General features: G+C 50.5%; 10 protein-coding genes across 10 annotated transcripts; 6 read left to right on the top strand and 4 right to left on the bottom strand.

The window, feature by feature from the left end:
- Positions 1–425: 425 nt before the first annotated feature.
- On the bottom strand, positions 426–1,269 carry ALTATR162_LOCUS6309 (uncharacterized protein; the record flags this gene model as incomplete). Its single annotated transcript, XM_043313930.1, has 5 exons — positions 426–484; positions 537–939; positions 1,004–1,092; positions 1,152–1,177; positions 1,229–1,269. 5 exons carry the CDS (start codon positions 1,267–1,269, stop codon positions 426–428), a joined length of 618 nt encoding a protein of 205 aa, XP_043169865.1.
- Positions 1,270–1,562: 293 nt separating this feature from the next.
- ALTATR162_LOCUS6308 (uncharacterized protein) lies at positions 1,563–2,945 on the top strand (the record flags this gene model as incomplete). Its single annotated transcript, XM_043313929.1, has 3 exons — positions 1,563–1,696; positions 1,748–2,680; positions 2,732–2,945. 3 exons carry the CDS (start codon positions 1,563–1,565, stop codon positions 2,943–2,945), a joined length of 1,281 nt encoding a protein of 426 aa, XP_043169864.1.
- Positions 2,946–3,565: 620 nt separating this feature from the next.
- On the top strand, positions 3,566–4,023 carry ALTATR162_LOCUS6307 (uncharacterized protein; the record flags this gene model as incomplete). Its single annotated transcript, XM_043313928.1, has 2 exons — positions 3,566–3,718; positions 3,769–4,023. 2 exons carry the CDS (start codon positions 3,566–3,568, stop codon positions 4,021–4,023), a joined length of 408 nt encoding a protein of 135 aa, XP_043169863.1.
- Positions 4,024–4,528: 505 nt separating this feature from the next.
- On the top strand, positions 4,529–6,373 carry ALTATR162_LOCUS6306 (uncharacterized protein; the record flags this gene model as incomplete). The annotated part of the gene is made up of 4 exons (XM_043313927.1): positions 4,529–4,845; positions 4,895–4,941; positions 4,995–5,115; positions 5,161–6,373. The coding sequence occupies 4 exons, from the start codon at positions 4,529–4,531 to the stop codon at positions 6,371–6,373; spliced, it is 1,698 nt and encodes a 565-aa protein (XP_043169862.1).
- Positions 6,374–8,101: 1,728 nt separating this feature from the next.
- Positions 8,102–9,291, bottom strand: ALTATR162_LOCUS6305 (uncharacterized protein; the record flags this gene model as incomplete). The annotated part of the gene is made up of 2 exons (XM_043313926.1): positions 8,102–8,426; positions 8,474–9,291. 2 exons carry the CDS (start codon positions 9,289–9,291, stop codon positions 8,102–8,104), a joined length of 1,143 nt encoding a protein of 380 aa, XP_043169861.1.
- Positions 9,292–9,836: 545 nt separating this feature from the next.
- ALTATR162_LOCUS6304 (uncharacterized protein) lies at positions 9,837–10,274 on the top strand (the record flags this gene model as incomplete). The annotated part of the gene is made up of 2 exons (XM_043313925.1): positions 9,837–9,986; positions 10,065–10,274. 2 exons carry the CDS (start codon positions 9,837–9,839, stop codon positions 10,272–10,274), a joined length of 360 nt encoding a protein of 119 aa, XP_043169860.1.
- Positions 10,275–10,570: 296 nt separating this feature from the next.
- Positions 10,571–11,206, top strand: ALTATR162_LOCUS6303 (uncharacterized protein; the record flags this gene model as incomplete). Its single annotated transcript, XM_043313924.1, has 1 exon — positions 10,571–11,206. The coding sequence occupies one exon, from the start codon at positions 10,571–10,573 to the stop codon at positions 11,204–11,206; it is 636 nt and encodes a 211-aa protein (XP_043169859.1).
- Positions 11,207–11,464: 258 nt separating this feature from the next.
- On the top strand, positions 11,465–13,390 carry ALTATR162_LOCUS6302 (uncharacterized protein; the record flags this gene model as incomplete). Its single annotated transcript, XM_043313923.1, has 10 exons — positions 11,465–11,722; positions 11,804–11,900; positions 12,159–12,223; positions 12,276–12,317; positions 12,370–12,520; positions 12,567–12,590; positions 12,638–12,659; positions 12,712–12,980; positions 13,120–13,215; positions 13,287–13,390. The coding sequence occupies 10 exons, from the start codon at positions 11,465–11,467 to the stop codon at positions 13,388–13,390; spliced, it is 1,128 nt and encodes a 375-aa protein (XP_043169858.1).
- Positions 13,391–13,643: 253 nt separating this feature from the next.
- On the bottom strand, positions 13,644–14,381 carry ALTATR162_LOCUS6301 (uncharacterized protein; the record flags this gene model as incomplete). Its single annotated transcript, XM_043313922.1, has 6 exons — positions 13,644–13,750; positions 13,806–13,845; positions 13,892–13,992; positions 14,049–14,106; positions 14,173–14,210; positions 14,267–14,381. The coding sequence occupies 6 exons, from the start codon at positions 14,379–14,381 to the stop codon at positions 13,644–13,646; spliced, it is 459 nt and encodes a 152-aa protein (XP_043169857.1).
- Positions 14,382–18,337: 3,956 nt separating this feature from the next.
- ALTATR162_LOCUS6300 (uncharacterized protein) lies at positions 18,338–20,605 on the bottom strand (the record flags this gene model as incomplete). Its single annotated transcript, XM_043313921.1, has 1 exon — positions 18,338–20,605. One exon carries the CDS (start codon positions 20,603–20,605, stop codon positions 18,338–18,340), a length of 2,268 nt encoding a protein of 755 aa, XP_043169856.1.
- Between the last annotated feature and the right edge of the window lie 508 nt (positions 20,606–21,113).

Raw genomic sequence — 21,113 nt, 5'->3', positions numbered from 1 at the left:
TCTTCGACGATAGCACTTCGATGAATTCAGCACGCATTTTTGGACCCCTCTCCACCTGATGACGACCCTCTGTAATATTCTTGTATACGTATCAGCATCAGCGCGGTCGGTCGGTTCCACGGCCGGCGTTCGGGTTGAGCGTGATTCATCTGGCTGGGGCGGGCGTTGGCATAGATGTGGGCTTCCAATGCATACAATCCAAACAGCACTCGGCATCTCTCCATTGACGTCATGCAGTGGTACGCATGGGTACGCACTGCTATACTACAGATTACGTGTTCGACGTTAAGATGCATGCAGCCCATGCCTGTATGCCTGAACGCCTTGCTGACAATGACTTCCTCAGACTTGCAAATCATCCCAAATAATTACAGTACGCTCTCAAGCGAATGAACCGAATTGACTGCCGCATGGCCATGTCTTGTCTAACACGAGCACGAGTTTTCTGCTGGCGGCTGCGAGGGGTTGATGTTCACGTCAATCACTGGACCCTGGATTAGCATGGCATTCACCGCAATGTGTACAACTGGACGTACTCTGACTCTGCCCTTGTTGGCCTTCGCCCTCCATACCCGGTAACGCTTGCGCAATCCTCTTGAACAGCGCCTTTACATTGTGACCGACCTTTGCGCTAGTCTCGATAAACATCAAGTTGTTCTTCTTGGCTTCCTCTTCACCCTGGGCTGTGGTAACCTCGCGCTTGTCGTTCAAGTCGGTCTTGTTGCCTACAAGCACGATAATAACATCGTTGCCGCGCTCGCCTCTTACATCATCTACCCATTTCCTTGTGTTCTCGAATGTCTTCTTGTTTGTGATGTCGTATACAACCACAGCCACACTAGAATCGCGGATGTACGAGGGGATCAAAGAGCGGAATCGCTCTTGGCCGGCGGTATCCCAGAGCTGCAGGCGGACGGTTCGATCTTCGAGGTACATGGTCTGCGGATGGAAGTCAGTCGTTGCACAAGGACATGGTTCTGCATTCACTTCACGGAGAGCATACCTTGCTCAGAAAGTCGATTCCGATTGTCGCTTGGTACGTGTTGTCGAACGAGTCGTACATGAAGCGGGTGATGAGAGACGTCTTTCCCACTGTGAGAAGAGGTTAACAGACATGCCCCAAAATACTATGTTTGCGACGGTATGCATACCACTTTGTTCGCCCAGGAATACGAGCCTACAGCCGGTTAGTATACGAAGTTGGTTTCCGCCGCGGAGGACAGCTCACTTGAACTTCTTGAGCGGGTTTGAGTACCCCGACTGCGCCATTGTGAAGAAAAGGTGAAGATTTCGTAAAAAGCAAAAACCTCAAAATGTTTTATCCACGAGTATCAGAAGCAATCTTCTGGCCGTGTGGCTTGGTGGGGGTGTGATGTTTGAATAGGAGTGTCGGTCGAATCTGGAGGCCTTGCACCCTGGGCGGCCAACACCGACTACCGAGAGGCTGCAGGGGTCTCAAGTGGATCTAGCCCGTGCGCCGCTTTGCTGGTCGGAATTTTGGGTCGAACTTTTTGCGACAGCCAACAACCCCACAACTTCAGACACAGCGACCGTGAGACATAATGGCGGATACCGAAGCAGCACCCGCGCAATACAAGCAGCCGAGTCGCAAAGGCAAGAAGGCTTGGCGCAAGAACGTCGATGTTACGCAAATTCAGTCTGGCCTAGAAGACGTGCGCGATCAGATCATCCAAGGGTACATTTCAATCTCGCTGTACACACGACAAACCTACTAACGCTTCTACAGTGGTGTCATCTCTGAAAAGACAGCAGACGAGCTTTTCGCTGTCGATATAGTCGGATCTGCCGAAATCCAAAAAGAAGTCGCGAAACGACACAAGCCTCTCAAAGTCGACGAGATCCTCGCCAAGCGTTCTGCCGTTCCCGCCGTCTCCACCAGGAAGCGACTTTCAGAAATCGCCGACGATGGCAAGAGAAAGAAGGCCAAGGTATCAGGCAAGGAATACGACAGGCTAAGGGCAATCGCGTACGGAGGCGAGCAGGTCAACAAGGACGTCGTGCAGACTGGTGACGCTGCTTACGACCCATGGGCGGTACAAGAGGTCAAGGAAGATCCTCGATTTAGTTACCTGGAGAAGAAGAAGCCCAAGGTCGAGCCGAAGACCCTTAAGCACGCACCCATCTCCCAGGCAAAGACCGGTAAAGCCATCCCGTCAGTCCGCAAACCCACTGGTGGAAAGTCGTACAACCCCCTGTTGGAAGACTGGCAGAATGAGCTTATGCGCGAATCCGACAAGGCTGTCGAGGCTGAGAAGAAGCGCCTGCAGGAGGCTCGTGAAGAGGCTGAGCTTATGGAGCGAGCGGCCGCCGAGACGGAATCCGACTCGGGCGAGGAGAGCGTCTGGGAAAGTGAGTGGGAAGGTTTCAGTGATAACGAGAACAAGGAGGCCAAGAAGAAGAGACCAGAAAGGAAATCCCTGTCACAACGGAACAAGATCAAGAGGAGAAAGGAAGCACAGCGAAAGGCGGTTCACGAAGCAAAGATGAAGGCCAAGGAGCAACAAGTGCAGGAGATCAAGAGGTTAGCGAAGAGCGTAGAAGAGAAGGAGAAGGCGAGGGAAGCTGTGCGACAAGCTCTTGAACAGAAGAACGCTGAGCTAGCGGATGAGGACGACGGGGAAGAAGTGGAGCTGAGGAAGAAGCAATTTGGCAAGACACCGTAAGTATCCGTTCATGCTCCACACACCGATCATCTGCTGACCCTTTTCAGTCTACCAGAGGCCACGCTCGAGGTTGTTCTGCCAGATGAGCTTCGCGACTCTCTACGTCTTCTCAAACCGGAGGGCAACCTGCTCAAGGACCGCTTCAGGACTTTCATGCTTCAGGGCAAGGTCGAGGCTAGGAGACCGGTTGCATACGGCAAACAGAAGAAGTATCACTTATCCGAGAAGTGGAGTTACAAGGACTGGAAGCTTCCCGAATAGAGGTACACGGAACGATAGGAGAGGGACGAGATACGTACGAATGCGATTCTTTCGCAACCACTATGTTCACCTGTCTCACATGTTGTTCTTTGGTGACTCTCGTAAGGCCGAATCTCTGCTGTCATTGGATAGGTTGGTGACTTGTGAAGCGTAATGTACCAGCAGAAAGTGCCTGAGACTTCGTCACTTCCTGCAGGTGTGATTGCACGGTTGATTGCTACAGACAGACCTCTTCTGCCCGTCTCGTGACAAACTACGTCTATGTACGTGGTTTCCACTCCTCTCCACGTGTTGACACAGGCAGCCCGACACCAATCAGCCACCTACGTTAACTCAGCTACACCACCATCTCCACTCCTGGGTCAATCGAAACAAATCCCACCGCCAACACGATGATATGGCAGTTCTAGGTAAGCAGAAGCTCTTTGGTGGTTTCGTGCTTTGTACTAAGTCTTTAGCAGGCTCTTTTCGATGCTCAAATGGCAACGAGATTGAAGATACCAACAACCTTCTCAAAATGCTGCGGCGGGTGTAAGAAGGTTCGGTGTTGCTCTCGAGGCTGTCCGAGAGCGCACTGGAAAGCTGTTCACAAGGACCGATCCAATAAATCCCGTCACCACATGGGTGAGGAATGGCCTGAGCAACAAATGCCCGCACGCGTCTATCCGCACAACACCCACCTCATCTGCGACCCTACAGAAGGCTCCGACGGTGTTGAATTCGATTTGAACAAGGGTGCGTCCTTTAGAAATCTTGCGCAAGAAGCTTCATGGGTCGATTCGACCGGCTTCTCCTGAACAAAGACGAGCTGACAACCTACAAGCTCCTAATTGAGAGCTTCCGTACTTGGGACGAGGCGAAACGCCGTAGCCTCAGGACCATGGTAGACGCACGCGACGGGTCCCGCGACGTCAGTGTCAAGTACATTACAGGTTACCTCTTCCAAGAACTCTCGAAGCATATTGCTAATGCCGAGAAAACCGCAGGGCTTTTGCCTCCATGGTGGGACGCAGAGAAACGGGATGCATGCATCAATGTCGCCAAAGAAATATATCGCTGGTCGATCTTCCCGAGGTGAACAAGCCGCTCCGTTATGGAGGTTCGCCTCTGAGACACCCACTTCGTATGCTGGGAAAGAAGATCGAAGGTACCGATATAGTGGAGGCGGTGGTGTTGTGATATTACAAAATGCAAGAATTGCAAACGGAAAGTTATGCTTGCATAACATGGCTCATGCGTAGTAGTCTGGCGTTAGGGGACAGTGTGAAACGGGTACCATATTGCGCTCTCGACTGCAAGCATCTGAAGCAAATTGACAAGTCGTGTTCAGAACATCAGATTTAGCACGCCACGAATCAAGTGAAGTGTAAGGAAGGACATACAAGGGCTAACCAGGTAACGATTGTGGGGTACAGAAGCGCACGGGCTTCTATGCGTCATCTCACGAGAGACAGCTTTGACATCCTCGAATTTACGTGACCCGTCACTGGTAATGAGTTCGTACCTTTTGTAAATGGCCGTATAATGCTCGATGTGATCTCTCATTATTCGATGCGGCTCAATTCTGACAAACGAATCTAAGCATGCCCTCCTCCTCCCACCGCAGACAGCACGAACCAGCATCCAACAGCACCGATGAAAGCTCGCCCAAGTTCACACCTTCCGCTCGCTCTTCGCGTTCCTCCGATGGCTTTTCCATGATACATGAGCCGAACTCTTTCGAACTCCGAACGATCACCCCACACGATGAGCCCGTATCCAAAGAAGAGCTGGGAGAAGAAGACGAGGACTTTCTGCCCAGTACACGACGCGCCTCATTAGACTCTGTCCAGAGCTACGAGCTGTATACCCCGGATGAGGATCGAACAGTGCTTAAGAAGCTTGATCGCAGGCTAGTCGCGTTTATGGCCTTGCTGTACATGTTGAGCTTCTTGGATCGGTCGAGTGAGTACTTTCTACTCCGGAGAGGCTCAGATGGGTGATATGTACGTCAGATGTGCGCGAAGCAGATCTGGTAGGGCTGGCGACATATGCTGATGGATACAACAGATATTGGCAATGCGCGTATAGCTGGTCTCGCGGACGACCTGAACCTCAGCTCTACCCAGTATGAGTGGTTGTTGTGGGCGTTCTACATCACTTACATTCTATTCGAATGGATGACGCTCATGTAAGTCTTTGCAAGTGAAGAAAGAAGCGCAGCTAATGTTGCTAGGTACCGCATCGTCCCACCGCACATCTACATATCCCTATGTATCCTATCTTGGGGCATAGTTGCGTCGCTACAAGCAGTCACAATGTCCTTCGGTTTCCTCCTCGTTCTGCGAGCCCTCCTCGGTATCAGCGAGGCGGCATTCGGACCCGGCGTACCCTTCTACCTATCCTTCTTCTTCCGTCGATCTGAACTTGCTTTTCGAACTGGACTCTTCATCAGCGCCAGCCCCCTTTCAGCATCATTTGCTGGAGCACTAGCCTACCTCATCACCAAAGTCGGTGAACATGGTCCGCTTAGCCCTTGGAGGCTGTTGTTCCTGCTTGAAGGCTTCCCGTCCGTACTGATTGCGGTCTGGGCATGGGATTTTGTGCCAGATGGCCCAGGATTGGCGAAGTGGCTAAGCCCGCGACAACGCGAAGTTGCAGTAATGAGGCTAAGATCAGAAAAAGAGAGCGAGGATCAAGACCAGGAAGAGGAGAAGTACCAGGGTGGGCGAAGGAGAGGACACGTCGATTTCCACGAAGTGCTCCAAACTCTAAAGGATCCGAAGTCTTACCTCACAGCACTCATGTTCTTCTCCTGCAATGTTGCTTTCAGCTCTATGCCTGTGTTCTTACCGACTGTCATACGAGACATGGGATGGGAGTCCATTACAGCGCAAGGACTTTCAGCCCCTCCATATCTCTTCGCCTTCGTCATCGTCCTTACAACTGCGTACTACTCCGATCGCTTACAATCACGCTCAACATTCATCATGCTTCACTCCCTTCTCGCAACGCTCGGGTACGGTACTATCGCAGTCTCCGGGTACCTGCAATCCGATAAAACTATGGTCCGCTACATCGCGCTCTACCCTGCCGCTGCAGGCTTCTTCAGCGCAATCACCATCATCATCACGTGGACGCTTAACAACCAAGAAAGTGATAGTAAGAAAGGTACTGGTATGGCTCTTCTGAACATCATCGGTCAGATGGGTCCACTGGTTGGTACGAGCATCTTTCCAGATGAAGATGGTCCTTACTATGTCAAGGGCATGAGTATCTGTGCTGCTTTCATGCTCTTCGTAGGCTTTCTAGCTGCGATACTGAGGTGGGTATTGATCAGAGAGAATCGTAAGCTGAACAATGGTCGCAGTGCGGAATATGCGGGTGTACCATTAGACGAAGGTGGTAGTACGAGAAGAGAGAGGAAGAAGTTTGTTTTCATGCTGTAAATTGCACTCGCGAATACAAGACATCGATCCTTCTGCTCTTGCATACAACGAACTTTTATGTTCTTGACCCGTTTACGGTGCTTTTTGCGAAAGTCACGTCGATCATTCCTAAAGATAACCGTGACTGATCCGTTCTATTCATGTCATCCTCAGACCTTGTTGTCAAAGCCTGAGTTCTCACGATTGTATCGATGCTGTACTAGTTACTATCGATCCCATAGCACCGTTTTGCTGAAGTAGTTGTTCCTGCTCGAATGTCGGCAAGCCGGCTGCACGTACTGCTACTTGGGCAAAGGTGGTTGATTGGGTCGGCGTTGCAGGAGCCGCTGGTGGATGGGAAGGGGCAGTGCTGGCAGGCACAGGCGCTGGTAAGGGTGCTGTTACATGTGTCGGAACCAACATGGATCCTCCTCCTCCGCCGCCAGGTCCAGGAAGAGTATGGTAAAGGGAATCATAGATTGGTGGACGTCGGCTACGATGATACGAGAAGCATATAAGCACTCCGATAACAAGGCAGGAGATGAGTACCGCCATGAAGATCATACCTGCTCTGTCTCTTTCGTTCATGTCTGCAACGAGCACAGTCACACTGATTTTGAAACAGGTTGAGTCAGATGAGAAGTATGAAGCATGCACAGCAGTAGTTTACTTTTTGTTCATTAAACATAGATAAGTTGATCATGCCGTAGTTATACTGATTGCAACGATCGTTTGTTGACAGCATATCGAGACATCAAAACAGCCTTGGAAAGCTGTACACGATCGCTACTGACTTTTGAGGTCCATTCTCTCTAAATGCCAACGGCTCGCTCCGTCCGATCCAGTGCGGATTCGTTTCAGTACAATGAATTTCGTACATCCCAAGCCTTCGACATGCATCCCATAGTTTCTCAGCTAGGAGCCAATGACCTTCTCGGCCTCTCTGCCTGAGCCAGCATCTCTTTTTGCCGCTGTCCTCCAAGCTCCTTGTATCTAAGATCTAGGCCGGTTGCCTCACAAACGATGTATACGATGGGTTGGCGGCGTGTGTTTGTGGATAGTACCGAGGAGGACCGGAAGCGTATCTGTATGACACATATCTCCTGGAACTATTGTTAAACTGTTGTTTAAAGTGCGGAGAGAAATACGCCGAATCGAATGGCGCTGAGTCGAGATGAGGGAATTGCATCGCAGCTATATGTGACGAAGTTGATCTGCGAGTCTTTCTTCGACGTTGAAGACGACAGTTGCACCAGAGACATAGAGAAGCGATGACAATGAACAGAGGAAGGAATACAGCTACGAAGATGACGCCGGCGAGGTCTCTTCCGTTCATGACTTGCAACCGACGTGTATGTAAAGTTCAAACAGTGATGGTAGATATCTGAACAGGCACCAGTCGAGATGAGTGAAGCTGCGAGAAGCTAATGTTGGGTTGAACATCGCCCTGAGGTTTGTGGGTTCGCTGGTATCGTTTGACAGGTCAAACGTTCATTGTGGTAGGCAAACGTCAATATGTTTGCGTATCTCAGTTTCCAAATGATGGACTAGCCGGCGAAACTTGTCAAATATTGAGTCAAGGTAGACGATCTGGACAGTGTTCAAGACCACTAACATGTAGAGATATGTAGGTATGGAATGAGAATCAAGTGAAAATTATCCAGGCTAATTATATTTTACAGAGAAATTTGAGTCCTATCGCATGGAGATCCTCCCAAACGACGCCTCATCACCTTGAGACCACAAGACCTAGTATAGTGCCCTAAGCGTCTGCTCGACCGCGATACCCAAACCTCCAACTCCCAACACAGTCCATAGCCACTTGTTGCTTAGCTCGTCGGCACTTGGCCAGAAAGCATTCTTATCCGCCCTGAACTTCTCCAACTCACGGAACTTGTCGGGTTGGGAAGCAGAGTATCGGCGCTTCTGATGTTTCTCTTTTTCCGCATCGCCACCAAAAAAGCGGAGGAAGGCGTAGTTTGCAGCGGGACCTAAAAGTTCGATAGGAGCAAGCATGTCTGAGCCGTAAAGCATGACAATGAATGAGATGTGTACGAGGGCGTCACCCAGGTAGCTAGTAGGTGTTAGCAAGTAGTATGGAATTTGAACAAGAATACATACTTGGGGTTGCGGACAATGCTCCATACACCCTCGCGCATGATGCCCTTGTTGCCCCCTGCCTTGAACTGGTCTAGTTGGTAGTCCGCCAGTGTCTCCAAGGCCAACCCGGAAGAGAACAATCCGACGGCAAACATCTGAACGAAGGGATGGTAGCCTGTCATGACGGCACCCTCGTGTCGGAAAGGCGCGGTGAATGGAAGGCTGATGAGCATCTGGAAGAAGGCCTCAGGGATGAAGACCTTGAACAGAGCGCTGTTCCAGAAGCCTTCTTCCTTCTTGACCTCGGCATATCGCGGATCATCCTCACCTCGCTGGATCGAACGACGAGCGATACGATAGAAGAGACGTCCTCCCCATAGCGTAACACCCGTGAGAATGACACGCTCGTGCCACGACAGACGACCAAAGGCCTGGGAAACCGTGTAGCCTTGAGCGAGACGACGCCCGACAGCTGACCACCAGGCGTTTACAACCTGACCGCTTGGCCAGAGCCAGTCCTTCGCTTCGACGCGATCTGTGTATCGTGCAGCCCCATATGCGATGAGAGCCAGGCCGGAGTGTAGGGTGAGCGAAGGGACAAGCGTGTCTTTCAAGATGCCTACATCGAAGAGCGAAGCATTTTGAACATGCGTCATGGAGTGAGTCGTATCCACGTAAGCCGAAGGTGCTGAGGCTGCTGAGCGGTTCGTAGCGGATCTCGAAGCACTAGAACCCGGCTGCAAGTAAAAATCGTGAGGTTTCTGTTCAGCGACTTGGACGCGGACATCCGGAGGACGCCTTGGGTCGTTCGACGACGAGCCGAACCAGCCAGACGCCATAGTGTTAGTAGTTTCTATCAAACAAGATGTGGTGTGAGTTGAGGTCGCGCGAACTGTCGCAAGCAGACGGCTTTAACGCGCTCATAGCTGGAGCTTTCCCCGCATTCTGACGGATGCAGGCGCGTGTCTGGCTGCATCTCATTCGCCCGGCTGCAGATGTGTTTTCATCCGTCGTTGAAGTACCCCACTATGATCCAATGATGTGTTTATGTTTAATCAGCCATCCAGGCTGTGTTTGAAGTTTGTCGTGTCCGGTTTGCGTGGTGAAAGTGGATTCGCGTGACGAAAGACCGTGATGTCACTGTGGTCCATGCTTCAACCCCACATATACCCACGGCAGGTACACGCGAAATGTACCCCTCATGCCGAGATATCCATCCTCAGTCATATACCACAGGGGAAGAGAAAGTAGGAATCATTAACAAGCATCACACACCCAAGTGTTGTGAATACCAGTCATGGCAACCAACAAGCCCCATGCGTTCAATCCACCGACGGTACCAGAACCTGCGCAAACCTATAATCAAGTCTGCATCACTCCCGTAATGCCTTCATCCAAGTTGATCACTCTTGCCGGTCAAACAGGCATGCGAAAAGACAAACCCATCTCCTCAGATATCAGGGAGCAAGCAAAGGGCGCTTACGATAGCATCCACAAGTGCTTGGCCGCTGCTGGCGCAACACCGCGGGATATTGTATGCTTTAGACTTTGCTCATGTCCCCCCAGCCGACGTTGATTGGTGCTGACTTTACTAACTGCGCTTCTCACTCAGGTGATGGTCCGACATTACATTGTCAAGGAGACTGGTAACCCAGAGCAGGACGGAAAGGACGTTGTAGATCGTGGCTGGGGAGAGCTTTGGATGGATTATATGGACAAGGAGGCCGATGGACATAGACCACCGGATACAGTGGTTGGTGTTGCAAGTCTAGCAACGAAAGAGCTATTGTATGAGTGCGAAGTGACAGCGCTGATTAGCTAGTAATCAACCACTAATCCTAAGCTATTCCATGAGCTGGGCAGCACAAAACAATACTTTTGAATCGATTCAAACACAAAAAAGTCTGGTTACTTGCCGATACAGTATACTGCTAGATGCAGCAGAGACGTGCTGAGTCATTTGCGCTTACATGCAAGCTCAGCTATGTCCATTCCTACTAAAGCAACTATTTCGTGCATAACGCTACACAACACGAATAGTGTCTAGAAGGGTCTGCGAGTCGTCGATAGTTAAAAGGGAGGAGCCGTAGCTCCTAGAACAGCAATAGAGAATTACCAATGGCAGGTTACCAACAACCCACAGCGGATACAGTAGCTCAAATCAAGCATTGCTACCAGGCGTACCGGCACACCGAAGACATCGATCGCAAAGGATTCTTCTTCTCTCCAGACTGCATGCAAATATGCCGACCAGCGCCTTCCTACGCGACGACCAGTCGTGATGGGATCGTGCAGTATCTCCGAGACGCACAACAAGGGAAGATACCAGTAGATATACTTGGGTCGTCTCCGACTCATATCTCAGACGTCTCTGATCACTATGAAACGGGATCGGGGCCGAAAAAGCCAGTGCAAGGCCGAAGCGTCTACATTATACGCCCTTTGCAACCCTGCGAGTTCGAATTCGGCTCAGACGACATCGTTGCGCCTATTGGTTTGACCGTAGAACAGCTGAAGTTGAAAGCTGTCCAGGAGAAATGGGTTGGTATGCGTGTCAACCTGTGGAACGAAGGAGGAGAAGGAAGTCTTTTGGTCAAGGTTCAATACTGGTGGCGCTTAGAAGAAATTGCGAACCATGACCAGATGGTGGGCGATTCTCCAGGAACGGGGTGGAAGCAGTGCTTGCATGACATCATGTTCCTTGGTCCCAAGAACGGAACAGAAAACGACGAAGGGCTGGAAATTTTAGAATAAACACCCGCGGACAACGAAGAGTTCCGGAGTTGCGAATTGCATGCGAGTTCTGGAAGAGGTAGCAGACTAGCAGCCGTTGCAGAACCGCGGGAGGATCGAGGGGTATGATCGGCCAGACCTGCCGTTTGGAGCATGGAGCGCCTGCTCGGAATGTTATCAACAAATAGCGAAGATAAGCATATAGTAATTATAGCTATGTGAGAGGCTTTTGCATTCTTGCTCACTGTATCTCAACTTTTCAGCATTGCTATATCCATAATGGCGCTAAAATCATTGCTGTTTCTACTGCCATCTCTTCAGCTCTTCGCAAGCGCTCGAGACATTACCTTCCCTCCAGTCTCTGGGTACTCGTCGCAACAGATCATCCCCCAGCAGAATCTTGAGATAGACATCACTCAAGCGAAGTTCGCAGGGCTAATGACATATGCTAATCTACCTTACGTACATTGTTTGGCCCCGGAGGGTCAGGATGTAGAGCCATTTGACATCGCGATCCTTGGTGCACCATTCGACACAGTAGGTCAAATACCACTTATAGACAAAACTTCAAGCACCAACATCGGGTGCGTCGCTTTAGTGAAAATTAACAACTGATAGGGCGTTACGGCACGGCCTGGAGCGCGCTTCGGCCCGAGTGGCATTCGACAGGGCTCAAGCCGGATATCACCAGCTGCGGCTTGGTCCATATACACAGGTATGTTGTAGTATATTGAGTGTGCGCATGTAGGAGCTTGGTCTCGCAGGCACGGACTTCGGTTGGTCGTGCGAGACAGTAACACCAGCGACGACGCCCGCACCACGTTGCCTCGACGAGCTGTGTTCGTAAGGCTTGCGCTCAGATTCGCTTGCTGTGCCCTGGCCAGCCTGATGCATTTACGTTCACACCTGTCGTCGCAAGGCTATGTTCATTGTTTCGAGGTAAGGTTCCAACGCATTGACTAAAGCTGTCCAGGTGAAAACGTGTTCGTGGACTGGGCGAAGATCATTGACTGCGGTGATGCGCCATTGACATTTTTGGTAAACCGATGCTGGAACAACAGAGAAGAATGAAAACTAACGACTTTGTAAGGACAACACTGCAGCATTGAAGCAGCTTGACAAGGCGCACAAGGTTGGTAACTCCGAGTTGTAATCGATCCAAGCGTCTGACTGTCGTTCTCAAGATCGTGTCCGCAAGGCCTACCAATTCAAGCGAGCACGCAACACCAAAGATAGTCACGCTAGGTGGTGATCATACCACAACGTTATCCGCCCTGCGATCGACTTATCATCATTGGGGCCCAGTTAGCGTCATTCACTTCGACAGTCACCTGGGTAAGTTAGGAACACAACAGCCTGGACTCTGCTGATTGCTCTGAAGATACATGGGATCCGGAAATCTTAGGTGAGAAAAGACGCCTCTAGGTGTGACTAGCTACTAACATACAGCAGGCGGAGGTATTTCCCATTATGCGTAAGTCTGTATATCGAGATGGATCCTGGAACTTGCTGAAAAGTTGCACTAGTGGTGTCAATCACGGAACATTCCTGCACATTGCGCATGAAGAAGGCCTGATCCGAAACACTAGTATGCATGCGGGCATTCGAGCTCCCATGGCACGACCAAAAGGTGATCTGCGAAACGATGTTCGATGCGGGTTCGAGATTGTCAAGGCCAGAGAAATCGATCAATTCGGTGTGGCGGGTGTCATCGCTAGGCTGAAGTCTCGAGTGGCTGGAACGAAGGTTTACATCAGTGTCGATATTGATGTGCTTGATCCCGCGTTCGCACCTGGTAAGTCATTGTATGGGACATACCACTGCGCAACACAAGTGCCACCGTACCAAGAGCGGTCGTCTCTAATACAGCAGCACCATCTCGAAACCTCTGCTCCCGAAGGTTTGGCAACAGTGTGACTGACGCATGAGTATAGCCACGGGAACAGCCGAAGTCGGTGGCTGGACTACACGAGAGCTCTTGTCCGTTCTGGATGGCCTTGAAGGACTGGATGTTATCGGAGCAGATGTCGGTATGTATATTTTGATGACAAGTGAATCTCCTGTAAGATCAGTAATCGCTGATAAAGTACACCCCGCACAGTTGAAGTGGCTCCTATATACGATAACCCAGGGGAAACCACCGTTTTGGCTGCAGCAGAAGTTGTGCACTCTCTTATCACACTGATGGTGAAGTCCCCGTCTTAGCACTGGAAACATAGTACTGTCCCGGGAAATTACAATGTGGATGTAGGATAGGTAGACTAGGCCGCAGGTTAGTGTTGGGCTGTGTCACTTGTTGAGTCGCTATACAGGTTGGAGGAGGAGGAGGAGGAGGAGGAGGAAGAGGAGCTATATAGAATCCACCAGTCATCGTATCCTTGCACCATGAACAAGTCAATGGCTTCGTGTTGCCGAATCGTACGAGATTGATTGACAGCTGGAGGTGAAATCTGCATATTCAGTTGAAAGTCGTCATGAGACAGAAATTGAGGGCTTCCCTAAGGACAGAGCGACTGCGACGGAATGGATGTACAGCTAAGCTTGTAGCCTTGTTAAATTGCTTCTCTGCATTGTACTAGTCAACGATGGGTCGCCTTCTGGTCAGAACTCGGAGACGAACGCCATTCAAAGGTTAGCACCCTCCGAAGGCAACCGGCCGACTATGTTGTAACGCTTGCTGAAGAACGTGTGCCAATCGTTGAGTACTTGCTTTTCCTTATCGGAAAGCTCGGAGTAGTCAGATATGCAATCTTCAGGCTTAAGAGAAGAAAGCCCAAGAGCGCGGTTGGGCTCTTTCCCCGCAAAGACTGGAAGAGTAGGTTAGCTTTTGTGACAGAAGATGTCTCTTTTGGAGGCGACAAACCGTGATAGCCCTTGCCAGGCGCATACGTCTCTTTACCACTCACGTCAAAGACGTCACCCTACAGTATGGTCAATTCTTCTGCACGTGCGTGAGGATACCATCCGTCAGGAGTCGTCGTAGATACCTTGATAGCGACTAGAGTTGGAAAACCATCATTTGTGCCTGCTGATAGTCAGTGGCTGGCTACCCAATATCAGCCGGTTATTGAAAAGCCATACCATCACACTTTGCGAGGTAATCACGCTCAATAACATCATCCTTCGGTGGATTCAGTGTGACGGGTTGTTTTGGCGCGAACTTCTCTTTCTTCGGTTGTTCTGTAGCGTCTGACATGGTGGAGAGCTGTATATTGGTGTTGATTGATGCGGAACGTCGGATGCCTTGACGGGAAGTCACGATGCTGGCCTCGGCATGGCAGGTGGGGCTCATGCTAGGCTGTCGCACAAGCCTCATTTCGCCACGAACTTCCCCATCTCACAAAGCCACAAGTGGCATCCCCTTGACACTACTCAGTTTGCGATCAGTGCGCCCATCGCCGTCTACCGCTGACAGATGCTGAGGTATTTTCCACAAAGCTTCGAGTCATTCTCAATGCGCCTATCTGGTAGAGTCACTAATAGTATTGAGCTTCCCAGCGATCTGTCGAACACCGTTTACAGCTGATGTGGATTTATCTGTATGTCTACCCTATGTTTGGTAATATGTACGTATGAAACGACAGTCCACAGTGAACGTGCGGTTACCGAGGGTGGTGACTTGGCCGTTCAAGTACGTGATATTACAATCGCTAAGACCTGTCGCATAAGCACGAAAAAATCGCCCAGGCGTACGACGCTGGCAGGATCCTGACAAGTATGGTGAAAGCCAGTTCATCCAATATCCTATCCAAATATGCACAGTTTGCTGGGATTGGCTTCGTATATCCTACTCGGTAAAGGGAAGATTACCCTCCACCAGCGACAGTGTATGCTGACTGACCCGCATGAACTGCTGCGTTATACTGACTCTGTCTTACACAGTTGCTGCAGTTTGATTCCTTTTGATCCCACTCTCGTCTGGTGTTCCATGCGCCGAAACATTGATGACCGGGATCGTTGCGTGCGAAATGGCAATGCTGTATGAGTTGATACTCATGATGGCCACAAGGAAAGTTGATCTTCTCGTAAAAGCACATTTCCTAATGTGTGGATTATATGACTGTTTGATACTTTGTTCGATAACTAAAAACATTGTCAGCTTGCTTGCTACGGTGGAACCTTGCGAGCGTACATTAAAGCACGATTCCGTGGCTTGTACTCGAGATTTTCCGACCACAAGATACACGTTTCGAATGTATCTGTCACAAGCTATTGGTGTGCAGAATGTAAAGAGAATTGCAGAGAGAATCTGAGGAAGTCTGGGAGTTGTACGTCCAAAGGGAATGTCACAACTCTTTATACGCCACCAACTCACGTCACCGCGGTGGCTACATACGCTTCTTTAGCATATCCTTTAGCCGCGCTTTCCTTTGAGTAATTGCATGTACTAGACAGAGCTCTTGCAGCAGCTGGGTTCACACATCACAATCTCAGGCTAGCTGATTGCCTGCCAGGTCAGCATCTGGTCTGCCTTGTCGCATTCTTGCAGCCTCATGCTACAACCCTTTCACTCTTCTCCAACAGAATATGAAGTGCAGACATGGTGCTGTAGTACCATGAGTGTTAGCAATTTGTGGTACGGTTCCACACCGCACAGATACTTATCGCATCTACAGCAGGCACTGCCTATGCATTCCGTTCCACGAGCCCGGATGCTGGTAGTCGAACCTCAGAATCAGCTGCTTCGGCATTCACCATTCGTGATAACACCGCTCTCAGCTTGTCTGTTAGAAGCTAGACTAGAAAGACGGTATTATAATTTGAGTTCAACTCACACCCTCGTTCAATACTTTCGTTTGGTTCTGCTGCTGTATTGGCGGATATGGTTGCGATGTAAAACGCGCCTCCTATGACGATAGAAGTTTGGCAAACATAGGCTGCAGATTCACCGAAGATTATCCCTTGCAGTTTGACACAAACCGGGATTAATGTACACCAGTCATGGCATGAAAGATACGCCTCCATATACTGAGTCCTTCTGCACGATTATTAACGCCACACTGAGCATATCAGGGGTCGGAATATGTGAGTCTAACTACAAATAATCCAGCACATACTTACGGTACCCGTTTCCCCGCTTCCACGTTACGACCCGGTACACAATTGTGCTACAACTGCATAAATTTCAGGTTTGAGAGGATGATTTGTAGTTTCTTCATGGATCGGGAGCCGAATCAGATCAGCATGTTCGGTCTTGATGCATACAAATCACGTACTAATGAACGCACGCAATTTCCTACTTCTCGATCTGGTATGAAATTGGCTATCGCGACAATGCGAAAGACGCAGGAGCGGGGTTCGCCCATTGAAGGTTGGCCGATAGTAAGATCATGTCGAACGCCGTTCACGATCACGAACGTCTCCAATTGGCCGCCTACCTACTTCCCCTCCCGCTCTCGCTACTGGCGAACGATGAGCGCTGTGAGCGCCCAGAAGTTATCAAGCCACCGTCTTACCCTCGCGGAACTTACACCATAACTCGCTATACAAAGATATTCGTGGAAACAAGAGCATAGCAGTCGCCGCGGGGAACTGTAAGCCGTGGAGTACGATATCGTGTGGGAGTGTTGAAATCACTAACCCTACTTTGCTATCTTCGTGCAACTGTTGTAGACGCCCACAAAGGTGCAGTCCTGCACGACTCATAGCTCGGTCCAAGTGACCAGTATTCATGGAAAAAAACCTGAAACCATGTGAAAACTGCGCATCCTGCTCTCGAAAAGCTCGTGCATGCAGCGATGTAACCCAGAGAAGTTTCATCACCCTGAACTCCAGCTAGTGAACACAACACCTTATGCTCAAGGCACCCACATCACATAGACAATCCAGGGTTTATGGGCGACATTGTACGCATTAGATCTAGCTACTAAAATGTAGTATTATATGTCGATATCACGTCCACGCCTAGAGAAACGAACGCGCTCTACAACGACAACCGGCTAACGGAAGTGGCTAATTTATCAGAGCCAATCTGAACTGTGCTTATAGCTCGTTCTGGAGGATCGCGTACTCTCTCCGAATCGGATAGGAAGCATGACTCAACGTCTTAAGGGAACTGTTCCTAGGCTGACATAGAGATATACCACAGAATTATATGACAAGTAACCCAGCGGACTCGACGAACCCGATCAAATTGACCGATCCACACAATCGAGTACGATCGATCTCATCTCCCGGTACGAGTTAAAGATCAAAATAAACAATGCCATCAACTTTGTACGTACCTAATGACTCGTTAGGAAGTTCGAAACAAGGTTTCTACGTATCGGTACGTGAGATGCATCCCTGAGACGGTGGTTACACCTAGGAAGCTTTCGAAGCACGGGCGGGCCCGCCTGTGTATGAGAGTTGACGCACAACGTTCCTTTTGGGCACTGTCCAGGTGTATACGGGACACCGCATATGCGGGTGCTGCCACTTTATCGGCTCTTAGAGACCAACACTGACATTCCGATCAAGGTTCGTACGAGAGGTAACTCCCGTTGTCGCCGTTCGGGGCGTTTCGCCGAGGGGAAAATGTTCAAGAATTGTTTGGTCATCGCGAAACCACCTGATTCGAAAGTTGCGATGAACGGATGGAATTGTTGCAAAATGCACATATCGAGCGAATACCAAACAGCGGCCCAGACTTATGAGTATGTCAGTGCCACTACAGATCGTAGCAGTCTATGGATAGCTCACGCTAGGGGCCCTCACACCTCATTATCCCTCATACGACACGTCGCTTCGAGTCCTTAGTACTCCCACGTCACTCCCCACTCTTCAACTCGCATCCGTCTTATCATTCGTTTCCCTTGCAGGACACCTCAGAAATGACTGCGCCTCGACGGAAGCAGCCTAGAAATCAGTAAATCGACAAGGAGGAATCGTATCGAATCACCGAAATAACGGTATCACGGCAAGGAAAGGATACAGGGACAAGCAGAGTCGAGTACGGTCTGGGGTAGAGTACAGCGTTCAGGCGCTGACTGGAGATAGAGTAGGCTGCAGCTGAACGTTGTGCGTCTTCGTCATACTCGATGTTTTTTTGATGTCAAATCCGTGGAAGAGGACAGTGGATGACAAGGTCAACGAAACCATGGATCAACAATCACTTTTTCCATTCATATCAACGCCATCGCTAATGCTATTAACGAGATGTAATCGTAGTCACTATTTTCCAGCCTTCCTCGCTTTCCTCGCTTGCCTCTTCTTCGCGATGATCCTCGTCCTCTGTGCCAGTTTCCCATCTTTGCTCTTCACTGCAGCGGCGGCTTCCGCGCCAGCTTCCGCAGCACCCGTACCCTGCTTCCCTGTGCCGTTGTTCTTAGCCTTGCCCGCTTTTTGACCCGCGGAGCTAGAATCACGCTTGCGCTTCTGGCCTTTAGTCGCACCCGGCTCAGCATCGTCGTTATCAGCCTCACCATCGGCCTTCGACTTAGGTGCTTCTCTAGACTTCTCCTCACGGTCCGAGCGTCGGTTGACAACGTTGGCGTTTTCGATGGCGAACTCGACAATGAGACGTTTCCGCTTATCTTCTAGAGCTTCTTGGGCAGCCTTCTTGTTCTTTGGCGTGGGGCCAGATTTGATCTTGTAGTCTACGGCGTGGCCGTTGAGCCATCGTAGACCCATCAGTGCGTTTCGGTGCGTGTAGTACTCAATGAATCCGTATCCTCTACTCCTTCCTGCACCAGTGTCTTCGGAGACTTTGCTACCAGCGGGTGTCTCGAAGACGACCTTGGCTTGCTTTACGATACCCTTGCCCTTCTTCTTACGCATCTTCTCCGCAACAAGCATCTCTTGACCGCCACGAATAACTTCCTCCTTGTTGAGTTTCTGGCGCTTGCCCTCTTTGACATCGGCTGCGAAACCAACGACGGCGCTACGAGCGAGTTGCTTCAGGTCCTTGGACGTGATACTGCGGGGAATGTTGCGTATGGACAGACGGGTGAGGGATAAGTGGAGCGAAGGGTTCTCTTGGATCTGTTTACGGCGCATCGTTGCGCTCTCTTCACGCATCTTGATTTCGGAGGGGGAGAGCTTCTGGTATAGAGGCGAATTGGAGGAGATAGTTCCCTCAGAGAGAAGGTAGAGACGGCGCTTGTCTTTGTCGCGACTAAAGCGCGAAGCAGCGCCTTCCGCTGTCAGACGAGTCGCCTCGTTCTTGTCGACTGCGCGTGAGATTTGTAGGATGCGACCATCGATAGTGTATTTGCCCGTTGGGTCGGCATCTTCGTCTTCGAGAACAGAGTGTGTAACAGTAATGGTGGAGCCATCTTTCTTGTCGAGGTTCCTCTTCTGTAGCTTGACACGCGGTACACCCTTTAGGCAGTTGATCATGTCTTCTTCTGAAAAGAACGAGACGAATCCTGTACCCTTTGGTCGTTCTGTCTCGCGATCGACCACGACACGGGCAAATCGTATGCCACCGAACTGCTGGAAGTGCTCCTTGAGACGCTCGTCGTCCACTGTGAAGGGTACATTGCGTACAAAGAGGGTGTACTCCTCGCGCTTCGGTCGGTTGTCTGCCTGATCAAGCTCCACTCCGCCTTCCTCATCATCCTCCGATATGTCTTCGTAGTCGGTGTTGCTATCGTCTTCATCCTCGTCGTCTTCGCTATCGTCTGCCTCGGAGTCGTCTTCATCCGAGCTGACCGCAGAACTCTCAGCATCTTCCATATCTTCATCTTCGTCTTCTCCCTCGGCTTTGGCATCGTCTCCTTCCTGCTCGGTCTTTTGCAGGCTCTGCCATGTGTCTCGGTCCACAGCCCAATCGACAGCAATCGGCCGTTCGTCAACCTCCTTGCCGTTGAGTTCCTGTATCGCTCTCTCCGCGTTCTTCCTTCCTCGTAGTGAGACGAAACCGAAACCTCTCAATTCACCATTGGGCTTCTTGGGCAGATTGACGAAGTTGACTTTGCCATAGCTTCTGAACAACTTTTGTAAATCTTCTGGTGTCTTGATAGTCCATGGAAGGTTGCGAATAATGAGTTTTGGTGTTTGCGCATCCTTGATCTGCTGCTCGCGCTCTGCTTTGGCCCGGTCACCGGCCCTAGGACGCTTCTCTTCGCCCTCACGTTGTCTTGCCTCAGCAAAGTCGACCTTGATCTTCTTTCCCTTGATCTCCGTGTTGTTCAACTCCTCCTTCGCTCTTTGCGCATCCTCAACGTCGGCGAATGTTACGAAACCGTAGCTCTTTGATTCCCTAGTTTCCTTGTCCAAAACGACAAGCGCATTCTTGATGGGGTATGATTCGGAGAAGTATTCGGTAAGGTCCTCTGTCGTAACGGTGGGCGCAAGTCCGCGAACGAAGAGTTGTCTGCGCGCAGCTTCTTTAGGCGCGGCTGTGGAAGGATTGGAAGGCTGTTCAACATCCGCGGTCGCTGTGACGGCTTCTGCTCCATCGATTGAGAGACGCTGGCGCTTTCTACGGGGAGCCATTGTAAAGGAGTTATATGACAAGCGTTGTTTGCGGGTTTGGACTTTTGGTATGTCTTTGAAAAAAGTTCCAGCATCACGGCGCACAGATCCACCGCTCCGGCCTTGGCAGCACATGCGCCAGAAAGTGGAGCTAGACCCTTTCAGCTGAACGTTGCATGGACGGCGAGACCTGCGTCTTCCAATTCGCATGCACTAGAACCGGATTCTTCCTCTTCACCTTCACTCACTCTCGCTCACCGTTCAATCTTCCTTTCGTTCGCGTTGAATCTCAGATCGCGATCTTTTGCATGATGTGCCCGCCCAACTGGGCAAGCCGGGTGTCAGCCTGCACACCCCCCACTCAATCTTGGGTCATGGGACACAATCTTTCGCATGTTGCTATCTATTGCCGCATGTTCTAGTCGAGCGATGTCTCATTGCTTGGGTGGTCTCGAATCTACGATAACATGCGCTTTTGAAATCCCATGCCAGCGACTCAGGACGCATGCATGCAAATACGTCACCGCAC

This window comes from Alternaria atra, assembly GCF_907166805.1.
Source record: "Alternaria atra isolate CS162 genome assembly, contig: 25, whole genome shotgun sequence".
NCBI lineage: Eukaryota > Fungi > Ascomycota > Dothideomycetes > Pleosporales > Pleosporaceae > Alternaria > Alternaria atra.
Note: the sequence above shows the minus strand (reverse complement) of the source record. Positions and strands in the feature narration are given on the sequence as shown.